The following is a 17,342-nucleotide window of genomic DNA, read 5'->3' as shown; positions in this document are numbered from 1 at the left end:
GAACTCCAGGCTGGGGGCTTCTAGAAACTGGGAGCAAGAGGGTAAGGGTGGCGCCAGAGGTCAATGCAGAGCTGAGCAGAGGTCACGATGTCTATTTATTCCCCACACGTTATGCTTGTCACCATGGCTAGCACTCAAGAGTTAGGACACATCTTGCCAGACACAGGACGGACCGCGGTGGCTGGCAGTGGCCCGTCTTCCTACTAGTTACCTACGACACACACGGTACTGGGTCTGCTCGCAGACAGCCGACGACACCAGGGAACCTCGAACGATCCAGTTGTCCACGTCGCTGCTGGTACAGCGGGGCCAGTGGACCTGCCCCCCAACCCCCACCCACCACCCCCAGCAGAGGCCATGAGGATGTCTGAGGTGGCCTTGTGTCCTGGGCAGGGTGCCCACCCTGGAAGCAGCTCTGGTGGCACCAGGGCCCCCTGCCAGCCCCCAGCCCTGAACAGGACAGAACCTGCCAAGAACCTAGACATGCCGGCCAGCAGGGTCACCTGTGGGCAGAAGGGCAGTGGGGCTGGGACACCCAGCTGGGGATGGGCTGGAAGGTCACGATCTGCCCCCTGGGGTCTGTCGGCCACGAGTACTGGGATGAAAGGGTCAGAGGAGATGAGATGCGTGTCCATCGAAATGCTCGATCGGAAGTCCCGGTACCCGGTCCTGTGCGCCCCAGGACGGTCCCACCCCTGCTCTCGCTGGGGCGCGAGGCAACGGAAATTGTCGTCGAGGAAAATGCATCTGAAGAGCTCCTCACGCGAAAACCCGCAGTCCGAGGGGCAGGGCAGACACTGGCGCCCAGACCGCGGCTGGCAGTGAGCTCATCCGAGCAGGGCGCGGCTGGGGAGGCCAAGGTCGACTCAGAAGTGTCTTCTCACCGGGCTGCGGAGGCCTCTGAAGACAGACCGCGGGGGCTGCAAAACGGGGCTCTGAGAGCCACGGGTGTCCCTGACGTGGCTTGACATAAAACCGGTTGCTTCCTGGACAGGGGCTCGAGAACGACCCCCGCCCTGCAACAGTCTAAAAAATACTTTAGTGACTGGGTTTTCTGGGAGCTGGTCTGCATTCACAGCTTGCTGGCTCTGTTTCGAGAGGGGTCTGGGGGCCATGGGAGACTACAAACAGGGAAGGAAGGACGAAGGGCAAAATAAAAATAATAAAAATCCATCTTAACATGCAGGTCCAATTTCTTTTTCTTTTTCTCTCTTGGGCAGTCCAAGGGGAGAAGACGGCAAAATGCGAGAAGGCTTCCAGTCGGTGGGAAGGAGCTGGCGATGCTGGGAGGGCTGTGGGGAGAGGACACGAGGGCCCAGTCAGGGTGTGGTGGGCACGAGGCCAGACTTCGGGGATGGGGATGGGGATGGGGACAGCTGCGGCCCAGGCGGCACCAGCCCTGTGACGCTTCGGCCTAAATCTCTGTGGTTCCGTGGCCCCACGGCCATGTTCAATGGGGTGGGGGGAGGCAGCACCACGTCAGCACAGACACAGAACTGTGCTGTAGGTTCTGAGGCCACAGACAGGGAAACATTGGCAGAGGTGTTGTGCAGATGAGCTTGCGACATACAACAAATGCAAAATTGATCTTAACTATGTTTCGTTCTATTTTTTAAGAGTGCTAAAAAAAAAAAACCCCAAAAAACTGGAAAAAAGTGCCCAAATAACTAACGTTAGCTGTCGTGGGAGGAGAGATCAAAGTTGTTATTCCTGCTTCTTCATATTTTTGTTTTTTAAAATGCTTAAAACTGTTTTTTTGTTTATTTTTTTAATAACTTCTATACCCAGCATGGGGCTGGAGCTCCCGACCCTGAGACTAAGAGGTGCACACTCTGCGACTGAGCCAGCCAGGCGCCCCTGTCCTTCAAAATTTTTAATAGAAAAATCACGGTTAAAGGAGAAATGGGATGATAGAAATGCCCAGGCCTCTGGGCGGAAGCCCACTATGCCAGGAGGCAAGGCTAGTGGACACAGGTTGAGGCCAAGGGCCCCTGGGGTGGCCCCGGAGCCAGCCAAGGCGGCCAGGAGCCCTCCGGGACACCCCATTTGTTTTCCAGCTGTCCCTCATCAACATCCACTCACCACAGACACACATGCGCACAAGCCCAGGGGAGCACGGGAAGCAAGGGGCCGGGCTGGCCTGTCATCCCACCCCTGGAGACCCCCCTGGCCATCGTGGTGGCTGCCCACTCTCTGCAGGCCCTCGGGCAGCAGCCCTGTCCGGGAGTGGTGGGCTTTCAGCCCCTCCCTGTATAAAACCCACCCACAGAAGGGAACTGGGAAGGGAGAGGCAGGATTCGAGCAGAAACACCTCGGAAAGGGGCCCGATGGCCCCAGACACCACCCCCAACCTCGTGCACCCGGGCTGTCAAACAAAGGCTCTCACCCCTCACGTGGGCCATCACTCCTGCTGGTCATCGTTGCTGGCACTGGGGGTCCGACTTCGGATCTGACTTCGGAGCTGTTCTATCAACTCCGGATTCTGCTGCTGCATCTGCTGGGCGAACTGCTGGCCGCTGCAGGAGGCGCGTGCCCGGGCTCAGGTGGTGGCCCTGGGGCACCTGCCCGGCCACTTCCTCCGTGCGTGCCCCCACAGGCGGCGCAGCTACTCACTGGGTCCCAGTAGCGGGGTCTTATCGAGCACCCAGGGACACAGCATTTGCGCTTTCATTCTCGAGGGCGGGCCCCCACCACCCCAGAGCCCCACCAGGCACGTCTACTCACGCCTGGATGAGACTGGCCAGGTCATTCTGTGAGGGGCTGGTGCCCGGAGTCCCCAGGGGGTTGTGGCCGCCCGAAATCATCCCGGACATGCTGCAAGGAGAGAGCCCACGATGTGCACAGCCAGCCTGGCCTGCCCGTTCCGGCTGCGTCCTGCTCCTCCAACACGAGCTGCTCTCTGCCGCCACCTGGCGGCCCCTCGGGGCCCAGAGCTGCCCAGCCCGCCCGTCCTCTGACAGCAGCTGCTGTGAACGCCACCGGCTCACTCGGGAACACTCGTTTCTGGCTTAAAGACAGTGGCCCTCACGACTGGGGGGCTCCTGGCAGTGAGGGTGGGGGCTGACCAGGAGTGCTGTTTAGCCCCCACGGCACCTGGTACACACCCCCCTCCCCCCCCCCCCCAAGTGACTGCCCCAATGTTAGCAGTGCTGGGTTCAGAAATTTTGCTTTAACATTTAACCACAGTCCGGCAATTCTTAAGTGACACAGAATCACCACACGACACAGCAAGTCTACTCCTGGGTGTTGGCCCAGAAGAACTGAACACAGGCGCTCACACACGACGCTCAGGGAGGGAACCAGACATGAGAGGCCACACGGGGTGTGAGTCCACGTGTGTGAAACGTCCAGAACAGGCTCGTCCACGGATGGGAAGGGGGTTTGTGGGGGCCAGGGACCGCGGGGGGGGGGGGGGGTTTAAAATGCCTATAATGGGGACAAGGACTCTTTTTGGGATAATGGAATGTCCTGAAATTAATCAGCGGTGATGGCTGTACAACACGTTGAAAATGCTCAATGCCTCTGCGTTGTAAACCTTGAACCAGTTACAACAGGCAGGTTTTAAGTCACATGTGTCTTGTCACAATGGAAAATGTAACCACAAGAAGGTCAAAGGCACACGGTTGTCACTTACAGCTGCTGAACTTGGGGGTTGTTCATCAGGTTTGACGCCTGCAGAAAGGAACACATGATCAGACACAGCAGGTGCCCAGGGGCTCCTACGCACATGCTTCCCAAGGGCGCTCGGCCTTCCTGACGTGCTTCCATCCCGCGTAAGACTTGTCTTTAAAGAGACTCTAGGCACCTCGTCATCTCCTACTGGCTGCTTACTCTTTGCTGTGTAGATGTATCCAGATCCGTTTTTCCGGCCAACGGATCTGTCAGCACAGTTGGCCTCTTTTGTTTCCTCGGTTACTATCACTACCCTGCATGCCTGCATTTAAACTTAACTCCCTGAGGGTTCTCTCCCTAGGACCGACTTCAGGACGCGGCTGAGTGGGCAGCTAAAGCGGGGTCTTCCTGACGTGGCTCAGGAGGGCTGGCTAAATTCTGTGAAGGGCCAGAGTCAAGGTTCTCAGCCTTATGGGCTGAGACAGCCCTGCCCCAACCAGACAGCCCTGTGTCACCGTCACTGCACAGGTGTGGCCGTGTGCCAACAAAAATACAAAGTGATGCCCGGCCCATCGCCATGCCTGGCTGGCCTGCCTCCTGCTGTAGTGGGGATGCTTCTGACGGCCGGAAGGCGCAGGATTTCCCTCTTCTGGACACTTGGAAACCCTAGGCCCTGTGGCCACTGTGAAAGAATTTGCATGTGTGGGACCAGCCCCAGGGACACAGGCGGGTGCCTGCCTTCAAAGGACAGCGCTGCACAGAACAGGTGCTTCGGGACTCAAGTCTCTGGCATGGGAAGGTGGGACCTCCACCTCGGTGGCATCCCGGGCTCCTCGGTGTCTCCTCCTCCGAGGAGCAGGTGCAGCTGTGTGGCTACCAGGGTCTCCACAGTGTGAGGTGGAAACCGAGCTGGAGAGAGGGATGCTGTTTTCCTGGGTCATGCGACCGTGAGAGGCAGGACCCAGTCTGTCCTTTCTGCTCCATACTGAGGGGGTCTCACTGGGGGCAATGCTGCCCTAGCGACAAGGGTGGTGTCTGGGGACATCTGTGTCTGTCACGCTGGGGGGCTCCTGGCATCAAGGGGTGGAGCCGGGGATGCTGCTCAGCCCCCAGCGCCCAGGTCATGGCCCCCAGAGGAACCGGAACCCAGGAGAGAGGGGGGAGTGCGGATTACCATGCTCATGAAACTTGGGTTGTTCAGCAGGCCAGCAATGTCAAAGCTGCCGACACCTCCTGTCTGTGGGGAGAAAAGCCCTGGTGAGTGGTCACAGGACCACGGTGGCTGGCCCCGCCCCCAGGAACCAAGAACTGAGACACAACACCCCACGCGGGGCCTGTCCAAATTCTAAGAGGCATACGACTCAGACATCCCACCAACCAAGCAGCCAGGCGTTGAGGCCAAAGAGCACTTCGTGAAAGGCACAAACCAGTTATGAACAGTTTACAAGAGCGCCATCCTTCAAGTTCTAGCGTTCTGATGTCATGGGCCCCCGTGAACCCTGGAGGACGGTCCCTCAGGGTGAGCAATTCCCAGAGAGAGTGAACAGTCACCTGCGGGCCACCTTTAGTGCACGAGCCAGTCAGCCATTCCCCAGGGCCTGGCATTCGGCCACCAGGGCTGGCCCCCATACCCCGGACTCTGCTGGAATTGCTCGCCTAGCTGATCCTAAGCCTGCATCCCCTGCCTCCCTGCTCCTCCCCCGGAAACCACCACAGGGGCACTGGCCTCCTGGCCGACCCTGGAGCTCCTGTGTGTGGCCCTGCCTCCCGTTTCCAGGGCCTGGGGGATAAACTTTTTCCTTTGTGACAGGCATTTCTGTGTCTTTGTCTCCTGCCGGACTGGATTAAGCCGCCAGCCCTGAGTGTCTACCTGGCCTGCCCGCCAGGGCCCTCTCTTCCCCGGGGCCACTCACAGGACTTGGCGTCTCCCTCAACTTCAGCTCGGCTATCTTGAGGTTCGACTTGTAGGTCTCGTTGTCGGGGTCCAGCTCCAAGGCCTTCTTGTAATAGGCCACTGCCTCGGTGTGCTTGTTCAAACTGGAGAGCGCGAGGCTGGGGGAGAGGCACCGCGACGTGGGGGAGGGCCTGGGAGGCTGCCCAACACCCCAAACCGCTCCAGTGTCGCTGTGGCCAGCGTCCGGTGGGAATGGCATGCGAGGGCCATGGGGGCCGAGAGTACAGGCATATGAAAATTCCAAGGCACAAGGCCTAGTGCCCCAGAGGGACCCACACAAAGAGCTTGAAGGCCCGAAGCAGGGGGCCAGAGGGCGGGGTGGTCAGATGTGGCCTCTGTTCCTGGCACAGAGCTCTTAAAACCCTAAACTTCCTAAGTCATAGGCGTCTCCTGTTCTTTGAAACGAGCCCCTTGAACCCCATCTGAGTTTATGCCAATGATGTGACTCAGGGTGGGGCTGGTGGCCAGGAAGACCAAATTTCAGATCTGAGTTGGGGGGAATCTCATGGCCCCCAAACTTCTAGGAGGGAGAAGGCTGGAGAGGCTATAAAACTCTTCAACAATGAGATCTGGAGAAGGTCCCCGCTGGTGAAGATAACCACATGCTGCGAGGGAGGCCACCCCACTCCAGGGGGATCCCCTGCACCCTGCCCTGTGGACCCCTTCGTCTGGCTGTTCACCCGTGTCCCTCCATCAAGCAGGAAGCACGGGCGTGCTCCTGAGTCCTGCGACCTGCTCTCGCAAACCACGGAGGGACGAGAGCGAGAGTGGCAGGAGCCCAGACAGCGGGCGGATCACAAGTATGGAAGGCCCAGACGTGAGTGGGGCCGAGTCCTGACCCTGTGGGGTGTGACACTTGGCCTGGGCAGAGTCAGGACTGAAGCGAACTGCAGGGGTGATGGGAAGAGGAGGAAGCGCGGGACGCAGGGGAGGGGTCTGGGAAGACAGACAGCACACACCGTACGGGCGCACTCACCCCATCCGGCCGTAGGCTTTGCTGTAGGACGGGTCTATGCAGATGGCTCGCTCACAGTCCTGCACGGCCCCTGCGTAGTTCCCCAGTTTGCTGTAGGCCGCCGCTCTGGGGAGACAAAGCGCAGGTCAGGGGTCGTGTGCCTGGCTCGCTGACACAGAGGGGCCTCAGCTTCACCGTCTGTCAGGCGGGGCGGACGCGGGGCTGCCGAGGCTTCTGCCTGCTGAGCAGCTGTGCCGGGGCTGCGGCAGCCTCCCGGGGAAACCGAGGCTGAAGGAGGCAGAACAGATCGGCCCAACCCTGCCCCGCACGGGGCGGCGCCACTGTTGGAGGGCTGGCGCCTGTTCTGCGTCAGGGAGAACCTACTAGAAAATAACTGATCCGCCACGAGACCCCTGTCCACGCTCTCGACTTGCCGCATTTGATGGTTTTTCTCACTGGGTGTTTTTTAATATTCCCCTTTACGCTTCCCCCAGTTTCTGAAGTACAGAAAGACATCAGCTAGAAAGCACGGAGCGGCTGCGCTGGCACAAGCGGGGTACAGGACTCTGTACGACGCGCCTACCTTTTCTGTCCACCCGTTTGTGTGATCGCCCCAAAAAGAGAGAGACATTAAAGCTAAAGCAGTTTCACCCTGGAGACCACGTGGATGACGTCTGGTGCCCCCTCCGGTCTCTGGTCTCCGCTGGTTCCCGTGCCTTTCACACGAACGCGCGATTCTGTCCCACGTCCCATCCAGTCCCTCTCGTCACCAAGAACCACTCGTGAGCAAGAAAGTCCCTACTGGGAGGCTGGGGTGATACGGCGTTCCCTTCAGAAGCACGAGCCAGGGGTGCCTGGGGGGCTCAGTCGGTTAAGCATCCTACTCCTGGTGTCACCTCAGGTCACGATCTCACGGTTGGCTGCGCTGACAGCACGGAACCTGCTCGGGATTCTCTCTCTCTGCCCTCCCCCCCTCCCCCCACCGCGTACGTTTTGTCTCTCTCTCTCTCAAAATCACTAAACATTAAAAAATTTAACTAAAGTACAAGCCAGATGCAACTCTTCACAGTTGGCGACGATGCTGATGTGAACACAGGAACGAAACGCCCCCCAAGCGTTAGCTTATTTCTCGTCGCAACACCCGCGTGGAGGATGGTGCTCCCTAATTTTAAGGCCGCTGTCAACGCTTACTGACACATTCCTGGCCACCTGCCACTGACTGCTTCTCAGGGGCTGCGGTGTAATAACCCCTAGGGGACTGTTCGGACACCTCTCCTGGTCTCCTGGGGACACGCGACCTGCCTGCCCAGGCCCCACGTGAGTCCCCGCCCCGCGTGAGCCCCGCCTGGTACCTGTTACAGAAATAGACGGCGTTGGCGGGGTTCAGCTCGATGGCTTTCCCGTAGAAGTGCACGGCAGCTTCAAAGTTTTCTACTTTCATCTGCTCGTTTCCTAAAAACAAAGGAAAACTGGTGACCCCCGCTGTTCACAGGAGACCCGAGGGCTCTGACACGCGGGCTCCGCTCTCCCGGGCGTCTGTGGGAAGGCGTGAGGAGAGCCTCGGGCGGGACGCAGCGCTCAGTCGCTCAGGGCGGTGGCAGGGGAGAAGGGGGCGGCTGCGTCCGGCATCTCAGGGCTCGTGGCCCAAGCCAGCACCCAGTGAGGACAACTGTCGCTGCCTGTGACATCTGGAGACAAGTCTCCGACGCCCTCACTTCTGCTTCTCCCCTCAGAAACAGCCAAGTTTAACGAGATGTAACTCACATAACATAAAACTCACATTTTCAAAGTGTGCAGCTCGGTGGTTTTTAAAATATTCAGTTGTCCATCACTGTAGTCACTTCCAGAACATTCCCTCTCCCCTAAAGAAAGCCCCGTCCCCATCAGCCATCGCCCGCTCTCCTCCCCCAGCACCCACAAACCCCCCTCCTGTCCACAGATGAGCCCGTTCCAGATGTTTCACACACGTGGACTCACACCCCGTGTGGCCTCTCGTGTCTGGTTCCCTCCCTGAGCGTCGTGTGTTCAGGGTCCATCTGCCGGGCGGCGGGGGTGGGCGCCTCGCTCCTGCTGGAGGCTCAGTGATGTTCCTGACTATGGATGGGTCACGTTTTGTTCATCCCTTTTACTGGTCTGTGGACATATGGGCTGTTCTCCCTTTTTGCTGCTGTGGATACGCGCCTGCATTTTTCCTGGGCCCACGGCTCTGCCCGGGAGGGGAGAGGCCGGGCCACACACCACGCCATCGGGTGACCGCATACTGTCAGAACGCCTTCCACGGCGACGGCCCGCTTACGCCCCCACCAGCCGCGTCGGGGGCTCTACCCTGTGCACATCCTCACATCCGCGCGTTCTGCGGCCCCCGGCCCCCAAGCCCATGCGCCGTGGTGCCGCGTGACAGCAAGCCCCCCGGCTGCCACACCCTGGGGACCGGCCCGCCTTGTCTCTCACCTTCGGTTTTGAGGCGCTCTGCCTCCGCCGAGTCCTCCTCTGAAGGCGGAGTTTGCTCAGGGCTCCTCAGGTCCTGGGGCGCCTCCTGGGTCCAAGGCAGGGATGAGCTGTCTAACGGGCGGCCCTGCCGTCTTCCTCCTCCCAGCCCCGCACCTCTGGCCGCCCTCCTGCTCAGGCCGCCTGAGAGGGCAGCTGAGCTCCGAGGGAGACGCCTTGGGCCAGGTGGCCGGGCCGCGCCCCCATCTGCCCTGCCCACAGGCCTGGCACCGGCACTTGTTACTGTTGTTCTGGGAAGCCCAGAGGCTCACCCTGCCCGCGGCGGCTGCTTCAAATATTTCCGGAAGAGTCTGAGGGAGAGCAAGGTCGCTGTCCTCCACGGTCACCCCAAAAGCAGTCTCCAGGCACTGGATCGCAACTGTGAGGGAGAACAGAGGTGTTTTCTTCTGAACACAATCCCGACTTTGTGACTCTGGGGGTCAGATGGCCTCCCCACCCTCAGCCCCACGTGGCTTCCAGGCACCGTGGGTGCCCTACCCCCTCTTTCAAGACAGCCTTTCTCTGATCACTGGAGTCACACACATGCGGTAGTGGTGGAGAACATTCTGGAACCGCACCTCGATGAAAGATGGGTAGTGGCGAGAATACCTGCGGGAGACTAGGATCTGCATGGCGGGAAGGAGGGAGGGCAGTGGCCCACACGTACCTTCCAAGCTCTCCTGGGCGTCGGACGAGAGCCCTCCGTGCCGCAGCTGGTCATGCAGGAACCGGATAATGGCGTAGGCCAGGCGCTTCTTGTTATCCATCTTGTGACAGGAAGAGACAACGCCCAGGGGTTCTCGGGATCTGTGGACCGAAGCAGAGGGCATGCGGGCAGCGCCCCTCCCCCTTGTGCCTGGGGTGCCTGGTGCTCTACGCCCCTGGACTGCCGGGCCCTGGCTCACCAGGCCTGGCCCTGCGGAAGCCGCGTCAGGCACACGAGACAATTTAATCTGAATGACAAGTGAGGGGAAATGGTTATGACCCTCGTTTCACGGATGAGATGCTGGGGCTTTCATGGGCAGAGGACTGCTCCAGCCTCCTGCCTCCTTATTCTAAGTTTTTTTTCAGGTTTGCTTATTTTTTGAGAGAGACAGAGACAGACAAAGAGAGGATCCCAAGCAGGTTCCATGCTGTGAGCACAGAGCCCAACTCGGAGCTCGATTCCATGAGATCAAGACCTGAGCCAAAATCAAGAGCAGGACGCTCGAACAACTGAGCCCCCCCAGGCAACCCTGCCTCCTTACTGTACAGAAAGTGACGTGGCCTTAACCATCACCACCCTTTCACAGACTGAGTGGCACACGGGGGCTCCCAGGGGTGTGGAGGGCCAGACTGCCAGCACTACTCCTGCAGGTCTATGAACCCCGAGTTTTGAGCTAAGCACAAGGCGGACCACAGTCCCACCTGCTTTTCCATTCAGGCTGAGAAAACAAACTGATGGTTCTCCAAGTGCTGACGCCCCGGAGGGATAGGAGGGGGTCGGACAAGTGTTGTGGGGGGCAGGGAGCAGTGGGGGGATGGGCTGGGGTCGGGGGAGGGCCCAGAGGCACCGGTCTCTTTCCTGGCAGCCAGAGAGCCTTTTCTTGGTCCCTCTGCGATGTGCTGGATTCCCAGGCCAGGAGTGACCCTGCCCAGGGACTGTGGACCAGGTTTGGGGAAATCTGTGGCCATCACAACGGGGTGTTCCAGTGTTGAGTGGTGAGGACCTGGGATGCTGTTTAGCCCCCTGGCACCGAGGATGTCCCCATGATGGAGAGCTCTCTGGCTCCAGCATAAGCAGTGCCCAGGGGAGAGCCCTGGTGTGGAACGATCTGGTGGGAGGGGTCCGCCACCTGGAGGCCTATGATGGGCCAAGCACTGTACATAACACCATCTCCTTCCCTCTGGACCGCGACCTCCACGGTCGCTCCCACTGAGAAGGGCACCAGGTGGGGGCTGGGGGTCCACAAGGAGCAGCCGGCCCGAGGCGGCTCAAGTCCATCCGTGCAGCCAGAACCCGCAGCATGAAGCACCTTGGTCTCCCCAAAATGCCTCTGTGTCCCGCAGAACCAGGAAGAGTCAGTCATTAGGCCCCAAACTGGCTGGCATCAGACTCAGATGATGTGAATATGCAGACGGCTGGTCGGGGCAAGCGCCATCAAGACCCCTGGCGCTGGCCGGCCTCAGAGACCTCTCTCTGTCTCCGGTTCACGGGAACCTACGTCCATCAACAGCTGCTTCGTTCGTAAAGGCGGGGGAACCAGACACGAGAGGCCACAAGGATGTGACTCCACGTGTGTGAAACGTCCAGAACAGGCGCATCCATAGACAGGAAGGGGGTTCGTGGGGGCTGGGGAGGGATGGCTGATGGGGACACAGTTTCTTTTTGAGGTGGAACGTTCTGGACTTAGAAAAAGCTGATGGTTCCACAGCAGTGTGAATCTACCGAAATCCGCTGTTTTAAGGTATACGGGTTATATCTCAATTTTAAGCAAGGAAAAAACTTAAAACACTTGTTGTATAAAACTGGCGAGGGAATTAAAGTTAAGGCTGGTAATGAGCGCCCCCCTCCTCCCCACCCGCTCCCATTTCTGGACACAATGACCCTTTACCCAGCAAGTGCCTTTGGCTGAAGAGCCTCCCCAGAACTGCAAGGTCTGGGATCAGGATGGGCCGCCAGAGCCTGTAGGACAGACAGCCAGTCCCGGCCCTGAAGACCTTAGGAGACACAGAGGGAACCACAGAGATCAACCACCACAACCCACTCATCTCGGGGGAAGCCTCAAAAGGGGAGTCACGCTCCCCAGCTAAGAGGGCACAGAGAGCAAACCAGTCTGCTGACCGCCAGATCTAAAAAGAACAGACACACGCTGCCAAAAACGTCAAAATGTTTTCATTTTAGGTATTTGTTTTGACAGCATTATTTACAATAGCTGAAAGATAGGGGCGCCTGGGCGGCTCAGTCGGTGGAGCATCTGACTTTGGCTCAGGGCATGATCTCGCGGTTCGTGTCGGGCCTGCTGCTGTCAGCTCAGACCCTGCTTTGGAGCTTCTGTCCTCCTCTCTCTGTCCGCCCCTCCCCCGCTCAAGCTCTCTCCCTCAAAACTAAGTTATCACACACACAAAAAGAGTAGACTGAGGAAGGAAATCCGGTCTTTAGCAGAAGTCTGCCCCCCCGGACCAAGTGGTGAAGCTGGGGGCGGGGGGTGCTGTGTATGAGACTATCAAGGCTCATGGAGGCAAGGGTTCAAAAAACTAAAAGACCAAGTCACCCTCCTTTCTGTGCCCCTGGCCCTTGGAACCTCAGGGCGTTTGCACGTGAGGATCCCTTGTCCCCACTGGATTTGAGGCACTCTGGCCTGATCTCCCCAGGATAAGCTCTCACTGCCTGCTTCCTGGGCTTCACCTGGTCTGTCGCTTGATCTTCTCCCAAATGGTGGCCCCTCCAAAGGGATTCACCGTCAAGAGGTCAGAGCGCCCCCTGGAGCCTGCCCTGGACCTGGTGTATGGATGACAGGCCAGGGAGCCTGATTTGCCTGGGAGGACAAGGGCCTGGAGTCAGCCTCAGGCTCAGCCATTTCTGCCCCATGCCAGTTTCAGGTCACTTTCCCCACTCCTAAGCTAAGGACCGCTTTGTCCCAGCCGATACCCTCACTTTCCTCTCCTATGAGATGGGGTAACGGAGATGTCCTTAACAGCTGTTCCAAGAACTTCTGACCTACGGGGCGTGTGGGTGGCTCAGTCGGTTGAGCATACGACTGGCTCAGGTCCTGATCTTGCGGTTCCTGAGTGTGCTGTCAGCACAGAATCTGCTTCAGATCCTGTCCCCACTCTCTGCCCCTCCCCAACTTGTGCTCTCTCAAAAAATAAATGTGGAAAAAAAAAAAAGACGTAACTCGGGTTTTCTCCACTATTGCTATCCGGGGTAAGATCATTCTTTGCTGTGTGTGTGTGTGTGTGTGTGTGTGTGTGTGTGTGTGTGGCGGGGGGATGTCCTGTTCACTGCAGAGTTTAACAGCACCCCTGGTCTCTGTCCAGTGTACCCCGAGGCGGGGGGCAGAATCGCCCCCCAAGGGACACCCCCAGGAGTCTCTGTGTTCTGTAAGCATCTGACTACTGAGGTCCTGGGATGCTGCACATATAGAAATACGCACAAACAGCGGAGGGAAAGAGGGTGACCCACAGGCACCAGGGCGGCCCTGGTTTCTACCCTCTGACCCCTGGGGACTTACTCTGGTGTCTAGTGTGGGCAGGGACTAGACTCAGTATTTTCCCAAATAATCAATGCAGGGTCTCTCCCGCTCAGCACTGCTGACCTTAGGAGAAGGTCGCTCTCCATGGGGATGTCCTGAACACGGTGGGGGTTCAGTAGCATCCCTGGCCCCATCCCCCTCGATGCCAGGAGCACCTCCTTCCACAGTGGTAACAACCACAGATGTCCCCAGACATGGCCAAACTCCCCAGTGAAAGTCACTGGAAGACTCTAAGTCAGTACAAGTCAGACTTTTCTGGCCAAATGACTTTGCTGCACACTTTCTGAAAACCTGCTTGCGCAACATTTTGGGTTTCAGGCCTGCAGCAGAGGGAGCATGGGTCTGCTATCGAGGACTACTTCCCGGAGGTGCGACAAGGACCCACAGGGCCTCTGACACAGGTGGTCCACGAAACTGTCGCTTCTTTGCGAGACAGTTTGCAAATCTCACTTCCACGCAGGGGTTTTGGGACGAACGAGCCTTCTGCTCGCCACAAAGTGAGGCCCAGCAAAACACAAGGACAGCACTTTCCCTCGACTCCTACCAGGCACCCGGAACAATCACGACTTGTAGGGTTTTGGCCACTGGACAAAATTCTCAAAAGCAGCCCGCTCTCTGAACAGTGAGTGCTTTATGAGCTCTCAGGAAGCACCACGGAGGGCCCAGTTCGGGTGAGCCTGGTGAGGGTGGACGGACAGAGTCCCAGGGTGTGGCAGGGTCCTGGGGCCAGCCCCGCTGGTGGTCCTCACAATCCTTCTGGCTCTCAGTCCACCTTTTCATTTCATCATTAAACAACGAAAAAATCAGCCTCTGTTCCTTTTATTTCCGAGCCTAGAACTGGTGAAAGGGGAAAAAACGGCATGCCTTGCTAAAATGAGCAAGCCCTTGGTGCGCCTGGGTGGCTCAGTCAGTTAAGTGTGCAACTTCAGCTCAGGTCATGATCTCGCGGTTAGAGGTTCAAGGGTTCGAGGGTCACGTCGGGCTCTGTGCCGACAGCTCAGAGCCTGGAGCCTCTTCGTCTGTGTCTCCCTCTCTCTCTGCCCCTCCCCCGCTCATGCTCCGTCTCTCAAAAATAAACAAACGTTAAAAAAAATAAAAAGTGAGGCCTCCCCCCACCTCCGGAGCTGAACCGCCCGCTGCCGCTGCCGAGGGCTTTCCGCCTCCATCCTGAAGCCCGAGCCCTGCTCACAAACAGCAGTGTGCAAAGTCAGTGCTCTACTCCTGTGTCTCAACCTAGCACACCTCCAGTGTCTGAGCAGGGCCAACCCAAGGCTTGAGCCCACGACCCTCGCCGCAGCCCTGTGTTCTTCTAAAATGCCACCAGAATGCCCTGTACGCTTTAAAACCGTCAAAAGCCCCCCGAAATGTCACGCGTGTGTGCGTGAGGCCCTCTGCCAAACCCTCAGGGGCTCCACTCAAACACAACTGCTCCAACCCATCTGGAAAGTCTAACTCCCTTCAATACCGAGCCGCAAGGTTGCTGCCTCAGAGCTAGACGCCCTCTTTTTCTGGCAAAGTCCAAGTACCAGTCTTATCACTGGCTTCGTGGGCTTTGAAACTCCTTGGTCTGTCATCTGTCCCCTGCCCTTGCCCCGACTATGAGCCACTGGACAGACACCTTCCCTTTGAACCCCAGCACTGAGCAGTGTTTGATCCATACAGTCTTGGGAAAATGTTAGATCCCTGTCAAATTCAGAGCCACCTGACCAAGTTCTTTGGGAAGAGCAGAAGAGACAACAAACCTTGGGTCTTGCCTCCCTGCTAAAATTCCCTTTATTCCTTCAACCCTCTTCCTGAGTATTTCCCACAGGGGCCAGTGCTGGCTCTTGGCAAAAAAAATAAAATAAAAACGTAGGATCCAAGTTAAGACCACAGCTCTCCATCTGAGGCGGAGCTTATAACCCTATCTTTGGAGCTGGCTCACCCTTCCAATAAGACCAAATTACAAGCCTCAGGCAAAATCCTTGGAGTGTTGAGCACCTTCCAGGCCCGAGCTAAGTGCAGTTCACACAATGGCTTATGGAGGGGATAGGTGATCATGTTCTGAAAAGGGCCCAAGTAAGCTTCCCGGGCCACAGGGTTTCTGTGGCAACCACTCAACTTTCCTCTTGTGCAACAGCAGCCACGGTTAAGGGGTCTGCGATGGAGGCGTGGCTTCGTTCAGGAAAACAAGCTGCAGCTGGGTCTGGCCCCCCAATCACAGTTTGCTGAGACCTTGGCTTGTCTACCCCGTCCCCATTTTACAGAAAAAAACACGGACACTAGAAAGATGGGGGTGCCACTCAAGGTCACCCAGCTAAGACACAAACCCGGACTTTTGAACCCAGCAGTCTGACTCCAGAGCCTCCACTCCAAGTGCTCTTTCCTCTCCCCACAAAACGTGCACAGGATATCTTAGGGTTCATCTCACCAACCCCATGTACACAGCTCATGCTGGCGAAGACGCACTGGTCTGGAGCAGGGCTTAACTGCTGCACTGAGGACACTGTGGACCCTTCATGGACCGTCCTAGGCACCGCAGGGTGTTGAGCATCACCCTGGCCCCACCCACTCGGCGCCAAGATCACACCCAGTCGTGACAACAAATGTCCCCCAGACACCGCTCTGTGTCCCCCAGGGTGACAAAACCACCGGTCTGGGGAGAGGAAAAGCAGACAGAATAATCAGAGATGGAAAACTAAAGGGCACAGGAAGATTCTGCAGCCTGAGGGATGCGGGCTGCGCACACGTTTTCTGACACCTAATAAGAAACCTGGTGGTTCTCCAGTATGCTCTTAACAAGCAGCAGGAGCCTGGTCACAGAATGTTCTGTTTACTTAACCTCAGAGCGACCCTAAGAAGCGCATTCTCCTACGGCCCCTATTCTAGAAGGAAAGCGCTGCTCAGACAGGCAAGCGACTTCCTCAAGCTCACACAGCCAGCGAGAGGTGGTGGGGCTGACTCTTCCCGCCTTTAGGTCAATATACAGAAGCCCCTAACACCTGCTGACCCCACTGAGCTCTCGCTTTGCGCCGGTCCCTGTGGCTTCAATCTTCCCAAGGACCACCGCCCCCACCCACAAACATCAGACAGGGACCGTGACTACACCCGTTTTACAGAGGGGGAAAATGAGGCTCCGGGAACCCAAGAGGCGGGCCAGGTCAGCCAGGTGGAGAGTGGCGGCGCTGGGACAGGACACCGACCGGAGCCCCACTAACGGGATACCTGATTCAAAGGGACCGTATTTCCGGGCAGAAGACACCTTCGTTGCTTGCGGGGCACTTTCACTTGCAGTTTCACCTCGAACCAGCACTTGCCGGGCCTCGGGTCCAGGTGAGGCGGACCAGGACTGGCGAGGGCCTGCCCGACGCCGCCCTGCCTCAGTTTCCCCTTCGCGCCGCCCACTCACAGCACCCAGCGGACCGCAGCCACCCCAGCCCCAGCCCCAGCTCTCTTTACGGGCCTTTGAGCCCCGGGAGCTCCAAGCCGCGGACCCTAAGCCCGTCTGGCTCAGCACCGAACACCCCCCACTCACCTCACTGGCGGCCGAACGCCGACCCGCCGACGGCTGCGCCTGCGCACCGCAGCGCTACCCGGCCCCGCCCCCGGCCGCGACGCTTGCGCGGAAGGAGGCGGCGCTCGTTGGCTTTCATTCTGCGCAGGCGCGTCAATTATCAAGACGGGCGTGGGGAGAAGTGACGTAATTCAGGCGTTGGAGGGGGGTTGGGGGGGGCTAGCTGGTCGTTAGGGCAACTGACCTCTGCGACCGATTGGAGGCCGGAAATCAGGACTGTCGTTCCCTCCCGAGCGGTAACAGCGCGGTGCATCGTGGGACAGTGGCGGACTCCCGCGCGTTTGGCAGAGCCGGTCACGTGGCACCGAGCCGGCCACGTGGGGTGGCTCAGTTTGGTATCTGGCGCCCAGAGCAGCGCAGGGGCTCTGCGAATGCCAGTGACTGTTACACGCTATGTTTTACGTTTATTCACCCACCCATCCACCCGCGCGGCCACAAATGCATTCTTTCATTCATTCCATCTATAAGACGTAAAGGAATACAGATATATTTGTTTACAGCAGGTGCCTAATAGTCAGCAAATGTTTTGCAAAGCAACTATCAAAA

At 58.2% G+C, this 17,342-nt stretch overlaps 1 protein-coding gene across 2 annotated transcripts; it reads right to left on the bottom strand.

Moving 5' to 3' along the window:
- Positions 1-82: 82 nt before the first annotated feature.
- Positions 83-16,910, bottom strand: SGTA (small glutamine rich tetratricopeptide repeat co-chaperone alpha). Of its 2 annotated transcripts, none has more exons than XM_027049135.2 (12): positions 16,758-16,910; positions 9,676-9,815; positions 9,281-9,387; positions 8,973-9,057; positions 7,874-7,973; positions 6,543-6,647; positions 5,526-5,664; positions 4,787-4,849; positions 3,635-3,672; positions 2,725-2,814; positions 2,394-2,516; positions 83-1,292 (listed from the first exon to the last, which is right to left on the bottom strand). In XM_027049135.2, the coding sequence occupies exons 2-11, from the start codon at positions 9,773-9,775 to the stop codon at positions 2,402-2,404; spliced, it is 942 nt and encodes a 313-aa protein (XP_026904936.1). In that variant the 5' UTR covers positions 9,776-9,815; positions 16,758-16,910; the 3' UTR covers positions 83-1,292; positions 2,394-2,401. The 2 variants fall into 2 exon arrangements, with proteins under 2 accessions (XP_026904936.1, XP_026904937.1); XM_027049136.2 differs by lacking the exon at positions 16,758-16,910 and adding an exon at positions 16,448-16,733.
- Between the last annotated feature and the right edge of the window lie 432 nt (positions 16,911-17,342).

Source organism: Acinonyx jubatus, chromosome A2 (genome assembly GCF_027475565.1).
Source record: "Acinonyx jubatus isolate Ajub_Pintada_27869175 chromosome A2, VMU_Ajub_asm_v1.0, whole genome shotgun sequence".
Taxonomy (NCBI): Eukaryota; Metazoa; Chordata; class Mammalia; order Carnivora; family Felidae; genus Acinonyx; species Acinonyx jubatus.
The sequence above is the reverse complement of the archived record's forward strand: the minus strand, read 5'-3'. Positions and strand labels throughout refer to the sequence as shown.